The sequence below is a fragment of the Vanellus vanellus genome, assembly GCF_965231255.1.
Source record: "Vanellus vanellus genome assembly, chromosome: 2".
NCBI lineage: Eukaryota > Metazoa > Chordata > Aves > Charadriiformes > Charadriidae > Vanellus > Vanellus vanellus.
Window position 1 is genome coordinate 119,015,735 of NC_138906.1, and position 12,205 is coordinate 119,027,939.

The following is a 12,205-nucleotide window of genomic DNA, read 5'->3' on the forward strand; positions in this document are numbered from 1 at the left end:
TAGTTAACCAACCTATGTACGTGAGGATTTAGTAAGTCTCAGCAACTCTTTGAATTCTCAAGAGTTAATCCTCAGCCAGGTTGACACCTGCAGTGCTGAATCAGAACAGCCCAGAGTAGCCATGTCTTCTGGAAACAACATCATATTCTGGGCTTTCTGGAAGACTAGGGTGAGGATGGAACCATTGCTAGATGCAGATGCTGAAATTTTTGCTAACGATCCAGAAGTACTCAGTGAACACCTACGTTTTGTATTTGAAAGGCACAAGGTGGTGTATTTGTATCTCAGAATGACGTAGTAGTTTCCAATCCATTAGTAACTATGGCAGATGTTAAACAAATTCTGCTAGAGATAAACATCTTAAAATCACCAAGCTTGCAAGACTATACCCAGCAAGAATGAGAGAGCCCTAATGTTATTCCTCTGTTAAAAGTGGACAAGTATGATTGCTCCAGTTACTTTACACTGGTTAGTCTCACAGTAGCGACAAAATAATGGCAGTTATATGGGATTCTGTTAATACTTCAAAGCTAGGAATATACTTTGTGCCAGGCAACATGGGTTGTGGAAACAACAAAAGATTTGTCGCATCTTTTTGATGAAAATATGTTTGGTTGGTAAAGACAACAATGCATAGATTATCTTATTTAAAACATGGGTCCAACACAGTATCAGGACCTCACAGGCTGAATGGATTAAGCAACTGTCCGACTGGAGTAACCATGAAGAGGGTACTGCCGTTCAGTGAAAATGTCATTTTTTCTTTCGGGGTTCTATAGAAACTGTGCCTGGCACAGTTCAGCGTTTTCACTGATTCTTTTCACCCAGTGACTGGAGTAAGAAGTCACTAAATTACAATGCTTCAGCACTATATCTCAGTAGACTGTAAAATGCAGTCTCTGGAAGATAAAAATACTACTTGTGGGGCAAGCCAGGATGGCAAATTAAAAGACAATTAAGTTTCCTGAAGTTTATTTATCATTGTTGTACAGAAGAGTAGAAAGAGCTTTAGAGACTATCAAAGAGAGATTATCAGGGCATCTCCAGAGCGTAGCTTTAGTTGTGGACTGGAAATTGGGTGGTAACTTCTGCAAATGAAGATACAATGGGATTCTTTAAAGGGAAGCTTAAAGGGAACAGTCTATGGGATCCATTGCATTTTCCATGACTATGTATTGTTCAGAAGTCTCTGATTCAGAATGTATTATAATGGCATGAAAAAAATGAAAGCAGTATTATAAAATTGTAACACCAAACTTACAGGCAAGTAACGGACAGAGTACTTTTATTATGGTTTTATTAATACCAAGCTATGTACATATGTGGGTATTTCGTGGTCTTTTAGAAGAATTGAGGATAATTTCTGTGTTGGTCTTAATGCATTTTTAAGAATCTTTGTTTCATTAATTTCCTGCAGCCACCCCTGCAGACGTAATATAGGTAATTTCACCGAACTATCAATAAGTTCATTAATAAAGAAAGACTTATGTAGTTTCCTTAAAAAGATTTCTGAAATTTTAGTTTGTAACATAAAATTTAGTGCGTTTCAGGGTACAAATGTATAATTTAATTGCCGGGGGAATCCCTTATACATTAAAAATTGCACTATATAAAGAGAGAAATAAAATGTAACCCCATTTTTAGTCAATGCTCTAGTTCAGAATCTCAGTTAACAACAGCATGTGTCTGCAATGTGTAAGATTTCAACTGAGATTATCTTTTTAATTTGTGTGTGTTTCAGGGACAGTTTTGTGATTATTGCAATGCTGCTGATCCCAGTAAAGCTCACCCGGTAACCAACGCAATTGATGGCACCGAGCGCTGGTGGCAAAGCCCCCCTCTTTCTATGGGCTTGAAGTACAACGAAGTCAATGTCACTTTAGATCTGGGACAGGTAAGTGCATGAGCTATTGGGTGAGGTTTGATCATTTCTTGCATTTATGTACAAGCTTTGCAATTGGGAGAGATGTTTGAACTGATGATTTCAACTTCCAACACCCACGCTTTTTTTGTCCGGTTTATGTTCTGTATTTTTTTACCAAGTTAACTTTGTTAAAGTGGTTATCTTACTCGGGAATTTTGATGATGTGGGTTCTTGCCACCAGCATCACAGAGATTCAATGACTTTTTGCTTTCTGGCACAGGTACTGTCATTTGTTAACCTGAGGTTACCAGGGATATTGGTCAGTTGAAACTGGGGCTCTGCCTTCCGTTTCATGTTCTCCTCCTCTATGGCCCCCACAGAGAGAGGTATTTCGTGATCTCTTACCATACAGATATTTTGAGAATAACGTTTGGAGTCTGCTTTTGCCTCAGGGGTCCTTCTGCTTTCTCTGTCATCCAGCAAGATCTTCAAGATAGACAGTTTCTTAGAACAGAAAAATAATGATAACACGGTCTAAAACGGAGGGGACAGCAAAACCAGTGTAATATGAATTAGTAATATGACAGTAACATGAATACCTGTATTTCCTCTGCAGGCAACAAGCAAGTAGCTGACAGTAAAGCCTCTGTATCTGTATTTTAAGTCACAGGGATGGATTCTCAGCTGCCATAATTGGGCACCGATCCAGTGAAATCAGTTACGCTCTGCAAGTTCACACCAGCTGAAAATATATGGCTATAAATATGTATTGGGGGCTGCAAAATACACATATGCCTATCTATTTTGGACAGTAGTAACTATTTATTGACTGATTGTATAGGCCAGGATTTTTTTAATAGGCTTTGCCAATTTAGTTGACAGCAAGGGGAGAAATAACTAAGGAAAAGAGGTTCTCCGTGAGACTTAGCTGCCGTAGTGTTGGGGATCCGGGTGCAAACCATTTTACCTCTTCTGCTGCATGGGGTTTTAATGCTCCTGTCTTTCACATGACCAGAATGGTTGTCATTTTGAGGGTACCTCAATTTAGTGTCATTGGATCCAGTATACCCACAGCACAGAAATGCTAGACAGCTTAAGATGGAGAATATCAATAGCTAAACTAAACTACTGTGGGTTTTGAATTTGTGTTTCTATTAATTAAATGAATAGTATGTCTGTTTTCTAGCTTGCTTTTCTCCACTGTACCATGAAAGAAGGGAGAGCTGTGTAGAAGCTGATGAATTTTTAGGCCATAGCATCCACGTTAGCGTAGCACACAGTGGTCGGACCTATCTCTGAGTTGTGTTGCTTTTTCTGTTACTCTCTACAGTTGAGAGGTGTCGCATCCCCTGATGCCTTGTGCTCCTGTGAAGTGAGTTGCTCAGTCATTCTTTCCCAGCAAACTGTAGGGAAGCATGTCTTTCAGGCTGGGTGTATAGAGTAGGGACACTGGGTGTGGAGCAGGGTGCTATGAATAGGCATGGGAAGGCAATCGCTTCCCAGTAAAGCAGACCTTACCTTCGGAGCTGCTTGCATCCACAGTGGTCTGTGCGAGATGCAGGATTAGGTTGCAGGCTGTAATTTGTCTTGTGGTGTAGTCCAGCGTATTTGTGACCAACGCTTGTGCATCATCATCATCCACTTCTGTAGCACGTTGCTCCATCCAGAACTTCTGTTCCCGCTGCTTCTTTGGAGGACCTACTGACAGACACCTTATCTTTTGTGTGTTGAGTAAACTTGTGAGAAACCTCCTTCCTTCAGAGGAGGGATGTGGACTGTGTGCCCTCTTCTCATGGGACTCCTTGGAGACCGACCGCTATGTGCTAAAATTCTTGTAGTTATTAAAGGATTTCTCAGCAGGAGGCTGTGGGTTCCTCTTCAGTCTGGTGCCACTTGGAAAGGTGACTCTGAACTCCCTTACTTGGAAACGAGGGAAACCCAAGACAAAGGTCAAAATGACTTCAGGTCTTGTGATCAGGAAGGGATCATTTTAGTTGGTGAATGGACGAGGGTTTAGTAGGATTCATGTGAATTTATTATTTTTTTTTTCACTGCATAGACATTATCTCATAGCTGCGTTCAGTCAGTTAAACCTTAGTCTCAGGATTTGTTTGAACTTGAGATCCACTTTAGACATCTTGCCTAGTTTTCTCACACCCCAAATTCATCCAGTAGTGCACGATACTAATAACGAAGAAAAAAATTAAATACTATGACAGAGTAAGTCTACTCAACCGAACAGGTAAGCACTGAGACCCCAATTCACCTTACCTTATTTCAGGGTCCTAAAAATTAAGAGCTTAGTGTGTGTTAGTTATGCGGACTTTTTCAGCAGTTGACAGAGGCAGAAATTTTCAGAGTGCAATTTTCCCCCTCAAGTGACCTGAAATGAAGGTTTTAGTTTTTAAGGAAAAAGAAATGTTCTTAAAGTTAGGTGTGTGCCTAAATACCTTGCAGAACCACAGGCTGTAATACTGAAAAGATAGCAGGGATGCATTTTTCCTCACTGAGTTGTTGTCCTGTTCTTTATTTTGACACAAGGCACCTTTTTCTGCAAACAAAATATGGAAAGGTTTTTGCACGTGCAAAGCGTGGCAAAGAGTAAGGTACATGTGCGTGCAGGGAAGCGATGGCCGAGTTGTAAGTCAGTCATCAAATATTCACAATTAGAGGAAGCAGAACTTAGTGTAATGTCAAAAGCTTTTCATTTGCTGCGTTCCTGCCATTATATCTTTAAGACTGAGAGCGGAGCCCCAGTGGAGCCTTTTGCCATGGTCTGATGACAATATTTGATTGAATAGTTGCACCATGATAGAAGTTTGAGCGCTCGCCATCATGGGGTTGGAACAGAACACCCACCTGCTGCTGCTTCTGTTTCATGAGGGTTGGGGGTGATTTTGAAAGTCAAAATCCCTTCAGGATGTTAAGTCTTTCTGCTGGAAAAATGCTCATTTTGCTGTACTTTGTAATATGAGAAAAAGCAAAAACCTTAAAGCAAACGCCCTGCTTTGTCTCCCCTTCTGACTTTCTGTACTATAGTTACATTTCTAATCAATCACAGTCCTTCTGAATAATAATTATAATGTTGATCCCCGAGGCAGTCTCTGCATCTTGTTAACATACCTGCTTATACTGTGGCTATTCCTGACTTGTTTAAAATATTTGGATCAAATGAAGCCTCACTTGTTCCTTTAATTGGTCCCGATTTTCCCAATGTAGTTTTCAACATATTTGAAACTTCTGAATCCAGCATGTCTGACTGAAGTTCGTTGCCCTTCCCCTGACTCTTTGGATTGCCTAATTTTAGCAGGTGTGCCCTCATCTTTGGCTTTCTTAATGCCCAGCAGCAGGTATTACAGTAATACTCCCCCAGGTATTTTTCCGAACTCTGTCTTCAGAAGTAGAAGACGAAGGTTCAGGCTAACATGATAGCGTACAATGAAAAATAAATGTTACACTTCAAAAAGTGTACTCCACAAATTTTATTGTTGCTTTTAGTTATGCGTCATTTCTTTACTGTGCTTTTGTGGCAATAATATAGTGTTGAAAGGCTCAGGCTCGGTGAAGTCTTGTGCGCTGCCATGTTGAATAGTTTCTGTGTAGCAATATTATTAGTCCCTGTTGTAAATTAAAGGCGCACAGTGGAATGTAATGTCCAAATTAGTACTTTTATTAGGGACGGAGGGAAAGTCAGCCATAAATTTAAGATAAGTGGTTTGGCCTGTGGAGGACTTTCTGCTTTTATGTTATCTGCCAATGTAAACGTTTTGTAAAAAAGCCTCGCTGTTTGGCGCATCTTCTAAGTTGCTTTTATATGGTAGCTATTTCTTACAGGTTTAATTTTTATATTTGATAGTGATCTTTTATGTCCATAGCTTTGCAAACATTTTTTTGTTGGGAATAGTAATCAGCTTTGGCTAATTGTTGTTATTAAAAACAATTGTTCTTAACTTACAGAAGATTGACGTAATTTCTTAAAAGTGTTCGAAGTTACAGTTATTACTGTCATTCTGTAAAATATACAGTGTCCTGTAGACTCTTCTCCTGTAGGGAGAAACTGTCGAGGTGGTGGGAGATTTATCATAAGCTGCATTGAACTGGGCTTCTGAAAAATAGTCATTGCCTTCATTGTGCTTGGGTATTGAAGACTTTATATTACCACTGACCCTGAAATTAGACCGAGCTCCGGTGTGGAATTGTGTAATCTCTATAATAATACCGAGAAGTCCTACAAACTGGGGCATGAGAACCACTGCATAAAGCTTTTGTGGTCCTACAGAACCTTCCCAGCAGTGAGACAAAGCCTTCCACTTGAAATCCCTGCACAGCTCTGACCCCTACTCTGCTGGTTTCGCTTATGCTGGGGAGAAAGGGGGTTTTTAGGTCTGGGGAAGGTACAATATTGGCCCCGCAATAGCCAAAAATGGGGATGCTGACGTCACAGAGAATCTTGCACTGCTTTGTGTTAGAGAACTACGGTTCTGTGTTTTTCAGTTTGTGCAGAAAGTTGGTGTGGGATCATGCCACAAAAGACTATACTTTGAAGTTACTTGATTTTGGCTCACACCGCAATAAGGTGAATCTGCTTGTGAACTAGATTAACACAACTTCAGCTGATCAAGTAGCAGCTGTCTGATAAAAGTTTCTAAAAGTTGTATCAGATAATGGAAGCTCTATTTATTCCTCAGTCACACTACAAGCAGCTCATCCTGGCCTGAGCTGCCAGCCTTAATCAGGGAAATACCCTAACTACATCCTTTCTTGCTCATCTACTGTCCTTTAAGATGTAGTCAATGTGTTGTGTTTTCTTAAAGCTTTAATTAAAAACCTTTTGAATGGCTCAGTAATTTTTTTCTTATGTTTGCATTAATAGATCTATGTCATTGGCTTTGAAATGTATTAATTTGGCATTATCCTTAAAACGTACAGAAAAAATCTTTCAAGTCTTGCTCTTAACTTTCCTGACACTGTCTTCTTCCAATTCTTCTTCAGTATCCCTTAAGGAAGGTCTTTGTTCCCACTCTGATCTCACTTCCCTCGATGTCTGTATTTCTGCTTCTCCCACCTCCTTTCCTATGCCCATTCCTACATGTTACTTTCATTTCGTGATACGTTGTCCTAAATACCTCACTTTCAACTCAATATAGTAAAAGCAGAACCTCTGCTGATAGCCTCCAACCCTCCACACTTCCCTGTGTTTCCTTCCAGCGCTGACAGTATGACTGTGTTCTTTTTACTTTGGACCGCAGCCCTCATCAGGCCCTGTTTATCTCCTGGACAACTGAGGTCTGAATCGTACAAATCTTTTCCCATATGAATAGCTTCAGTGTTCTGTGAAGAAACAGGCCATATGTAAGAAATAATTAAGAGCATTGAGTTGGTCTTTGTCCAAATCCCAATGGAAAAGTGGCTGCATGAGAAATTTCAGGGTAATAACTGGCCATCATTGATGTATTTGCCTGCAGCCTTGGCAAAAGGACCAAGGACTGATTGAACCTGGACAATGGACGACCCTTTCATTTCTGGAAGCATTCCTTCCTTCCTGAATACTGCCTGTGAAGCATGGAGAGCTTCTCCCTTCTGGTCCTGCCCATCAACTGTGACAGAGGAAAGACTTAACATCTCCAGACGTGTCAGTGAGGCATATGTGCAGGCACTGACTTACAGAACTAAATATGCTTTTTAGCATCAGTGACTAGTTAAATGAAAAAGTGATATGAGTACAACATGTACAGTGCTAACTGGACAATGTTGGGAGTCCTGCACTTATTCCTGGCTTCTGCACCCCAGACTGTGAAGCTGGCGTGCAAGGAATGACTTCGGCTACGCAGTGGGAGCCTCTCCAGTCACTGTCACTGTTTACGCAGTTAGCGTTGCTGCATACAGGGGTGTGCAGTTAAACTGGATGGAACACATTCAGTGGATCTAATGCCTCTCGGATACTACCCACACGGGATTTTCTCTGCACCTCTGCTATACCTGCTGTCCAGGTACCCAGAAGAGTAGCTGGCAACTGCCAGAAAGGTTGGGTCAGCTCTCTCTAGTTGGCATTTGTTTTTGTATTACGGTTTCATCTGCAAAATACGTCGTCGGGGATTGCCAAATACTGACTGTCAGGAGTGTTTTATTAAGGCTCTGGATCTACAAAGGTGCCTCATTTCCTACTGAGAGGTTACTGAGGAAAGGGGGTGCTGACGTCTTTGCAACCACAAGAAATCAAAGCCTTTCATTTTAACCAGAGTACATGGGATTTTTATTTCATTTAAATAGATCGTTATGTTTATATCTTGGTCTTTGAGAAAAATCAGTGCTCAAGAACTTAAGGCTTCATTACACACACACGCTAACCCTGTGAAGTCAGTGTGTTCTGGAGCAGGTGCTAAGCACGATTTATATTTCCTTGGATCCCACTCCTGCATCGGTCCACGTCTGAGAAGTTTAGTTTAGGTACTGAATGATCATCAGATTTCTGCCTCTTTCTCACTTTATTAACATACCCCAGCAAGCAGGGAAAAGTTGCGTGTCTGCTAATGCAGGGCGTCTTTCGCAGATGTCCTTTAGTGCAGGGACCTCACTATCTTCTGCGTAATCTGCAATGCCAGCCCCAGTGACATTATTCAAGATAACGCCAGAAGCCTAGAAGAACAGTCATTACGTTGAAGGAAGTTTTGGTGGTGTAGATATATCTGCCGATACAGTCTGAGGAAATACTATTGTGCTGGAAACAGCTGTTCTCTGTACTTCTACAGCTCAGATTACATGAAGAGAGGTTGCTGTTGGTATCTCTTTGAACGTATCTTGAGATACACAGAATGCCTCAGATAGGTGATCTACCTGGGTCTAGTTGTGTTCTTGTTGGTACCACACTCCAGGAATTTTTGTTGTTCATGAGCCAAAAAGGGAGAACAGTCCTTTGTTGCATGTGCAGCACACTGCATAATGATTGTTCAGAACATACTGTGGTTTTCTTTTGTACTAGTTTATGTCCAGCATTTAACTAACAAGTCATTCCAGTATTTTAGTGTTCTGTATTGAGTCTATGGTGGTAGGAATGGAGGAAAATATACTATACTTTTGTATATGCACATTTTTCTTCCGTTTGCATATGATTCAAAAAAATCTTGGTTATTTCTCTATTTAAAGAGTTGTTTAAACTTTTCAGGAGAAAACAGAGAAAATATTTTTAATTGCTATTATTGTAACTTTTAGAATTCTCGTGAGAATGCAATGGATCGTAGGAAGTTTTCTTTCTGTCGGGTTAAGAAAAGTAGTATGCATGCTGTTAGAGATCATGAATATTGTATCATCAACAATAATGGTACAGTGTGATTCTCATTCAATTTAAATGAGCTCTTTTAAGACAGTCTTAAATTCACCTGTAAGGGCTTCTATAGAAATGTTTCTGTCTTTATAATGTAATATGGCTAATATCCGAACACTGAATTGTAATTTCCATTCCCAGATGAGCAAGACATTTTGCTCATTCTACTGGATGATTTTTTAAATTTTTATCTCAGTTTTTATAAATCTTCAAGGCCACTGCCTGCAAAAACATTTCAAATCTGAACAAGCTCGAGTGAACAGGAAAAGGTCACATCAATATGGAACTGGTTAAATTCCAGCTGTTGACAATCCATCATATTTGACCCATGCTGGTAGATTACAGCAGGATATGGTGTTGGGACATTTACAGGAATACATCCTCTTTCAAGCATGAATTTCCAGAGTGGGTTGTTTCCATTACTGGAAACAAAATACTGTCTTTACTTTGAAACTTAATTCTTTATTCATATAAGAAAACTGACAGAATTTTGATTAAACAATATTTCAGATTTTTTGGTGAATTTTTGTTTTACTGTTATATAATTGCACCAAAAGAGCCATTATTTTTAATGCTAACTTACATTTTTAACACTCCTTTTGAAACATGGTTGGATTTTTAATGAAAGAAAATTGACTTTAAAGCAGCCAAATAAACTTTTTTTTCAAAAATGAAGAAACTCACTTCCTTTTTTCCCCAAAACTGAATGACTGAAGAAAAACACTGCTTTGAGTTTATTATGCCTTTATTTCAGGGTAGGTCTTATTTCTGTCAGTGCAATGGGGTCAAGATTTAAATTAGTGAAATGCCAGCTTAGAATACATGATTAAAATTGGTTTTAGTGGTTGCTTTTCTGGGTCTTACGTCAGCAAGGTTACTCTTCCGTCTTTAGCTAGGATTTATTTGCTGAGCTAAGGAATATTTTTCTTCCACTGTTGCCTCATCAGATCTGGAGAGAGACCATTCACCAACTTGGTCAGTATTCAACCATGGTGGCAATTCAGATTTTCAGGTGCTATTCTGCATCCTTGATCCAGGTCAGGACCAAATCATTGGCACACGAATGAAGTCATAACCAGGACAGATGATAGGATCGGTGACTATGTTTTTGTGATACATTGTCATGAACTAACACTAATTTAATTTTTATCGAGACCTATCCTTTTCCCAAAAGTGACTGTGCAAACCCGAGCAGTATTTCAGACTATGAGATGTAAGGTGAGCTGCATGTGAATTGAGGGTTTTCATATATGCAGCAGTAGTTTGAAGTTGCCATACATTTTTTTCTTCCATTTTGTGGTTTGCATGGAAGTATGCAAAGTGTGGTGCTGGGAGACAGTACTTGCACCGGCAGACGTGGTAGAGGAGTGTGTTGAGGGATTCCTGATATAGTACATATATTGGACAGTAGTTCAACTTCACACATATTCACAAGCGGTCATAGGCTTAAACAAATTCCACAGCTGCATATGAGATGTGGCATACAGGTGTTTGGCAGGTGCCACATGCTGATTCAGCTGTTTTACTGTTGTGTGCCTTCATTTTGGCCAGTTTATCCTTTAGAAGCTTCTGAAAGCAGATGCCTATAGCCCAGGGTGACACTGATGTATAAGGGAGCCTGTCTCATATTTCTTCCGTAGTGTGGAAGCACTGCGGAAATGGAATTCACTGCTACTAGTTTGCTCACGCTTATGAGAAGGTATGACCTGTTATGAGAGAAGAGATGAGACTGGCTGTGTCAGCACTTTGAGTAGCATCTGAGTAAAAGAATATAATAACTGTATCACAAGCTGAAGCAGATGTCATCTGCTTTTTTTGGAGAGTAGGTTGAAGGTCATTGTTGTAATGATTCCACAATGTGACTACAAGCAACGGGGTCCTGGAGAAGGCAGGCACTTTTTCTATATGCTTCTTTTCCTTCCTCTCGTGCTTTCTAAACCATTTGTCGTGATTAAATCTGTATTGATCAACACACGGAGTGTTATCCATACTTGTTAACGTGCATGTAAGGATGGGACTCTCAAAGGCCTTAAGATGTAGGGGAAGCAAGAATTCTAATGGATAGGCAGCTGCCTGCTCAGTCCAAACCTGATTTGAACAGGGCAATGCCCCTTGAGAGATTCAGCTGGCTAAAACCAAGCACATGCAGCATTTTTTTTTATTTTTTTTTTTAGGAATTTCAGAACTATGATGCTTTCCTGGGAGGATACCAGTCTTTGGGCTGAATGGCCATACTGGATGACATGTAGAGTCCTACGGCCAATATCACTACTCTGAAACTTAGCAGTCACGTAGCAGAAGTTACTCAGGCAAAGAGTCACAGAAACTCAGTAAGAGCAAATTTTGCCACAGTCCCCAAAGTATTCACCTGTTTGTGACAATCAGAGTAGAGACTGTCCATCGGTAATTTAAGGACATTACTCCACCTGTGCAGTGGCTGTGCGTAGTTCTGGTTCTGTCATGGTTCTGTCAACAGAATGGCTGCCACTTACTTTGCTCGATACTGTCATCTGGTAAGTCATTTGCCACATGTAGATACTGTCTGGCTACTTAGGCACCCAACTTAGTATCACAGGAGGTGAAGTTGGTGCTTTCCAGGCTGTGTTAAGTAGGCAGGGTAAATTCCAGCGTTAACGTGAAAGGTTTTTTTTTTACCTCAGTTATCTCTCCACTGACCTAGGTCAGCAGCATACAGCAAATCAACAGTTTCTGAAATGGGTTTTAATGTACGACACCTGCTGCAGCGATGCCTTAGTGTGCGCAGAGCAGGCAGTTGCCCTGGGTAGTTGTTTCACATACTGCATTAAGTGAATGCACAATAAAAAAGGCTTCAGTTTTTTCTTCTGGGATGTGAGGTATTATCATGAGAGCAAGCTCCATGAAGTCCCTGAATTCCTTCCGAGGGAAGGTTTTACTTTCTTCTGTTAATACTTTTGATATTCAGAAGCTGATGTCTGAAACAGATGCGTGAAGATTGAGGTTGCATGTAGCCGTATGACTGCCATATGCGTGTGGCCATG

At 40.3% G+C, this 12,205-nt stretch overlaps 1 protein-coding gene across 1 annotated transcript in view; it reads left to right on the forward strand.

Annotated features, from left to right (window-relative positions):
- Nucleotides 1-1,846: 1,846 nt before the first annotated feature.
- Nucleotides 1,847-12,205, forward strand: part of LAMA3 (laminin subunit alpha 3) — a gene marked incomplete at its 5' end in the record, with an annotated part of 116,143 nt that continues 105,784 nt past the window's right edge. The window contains one exon of the mRNA XM_082499123.1: nucleotides 1,847-1,894. Coding sequence (XP_082355249.1) covers nucleotides 1,847-1,894 — 48 coding nt within the window. The remainder of the gene's footprint in view (nucleotides 1,895-12,205) is intronic.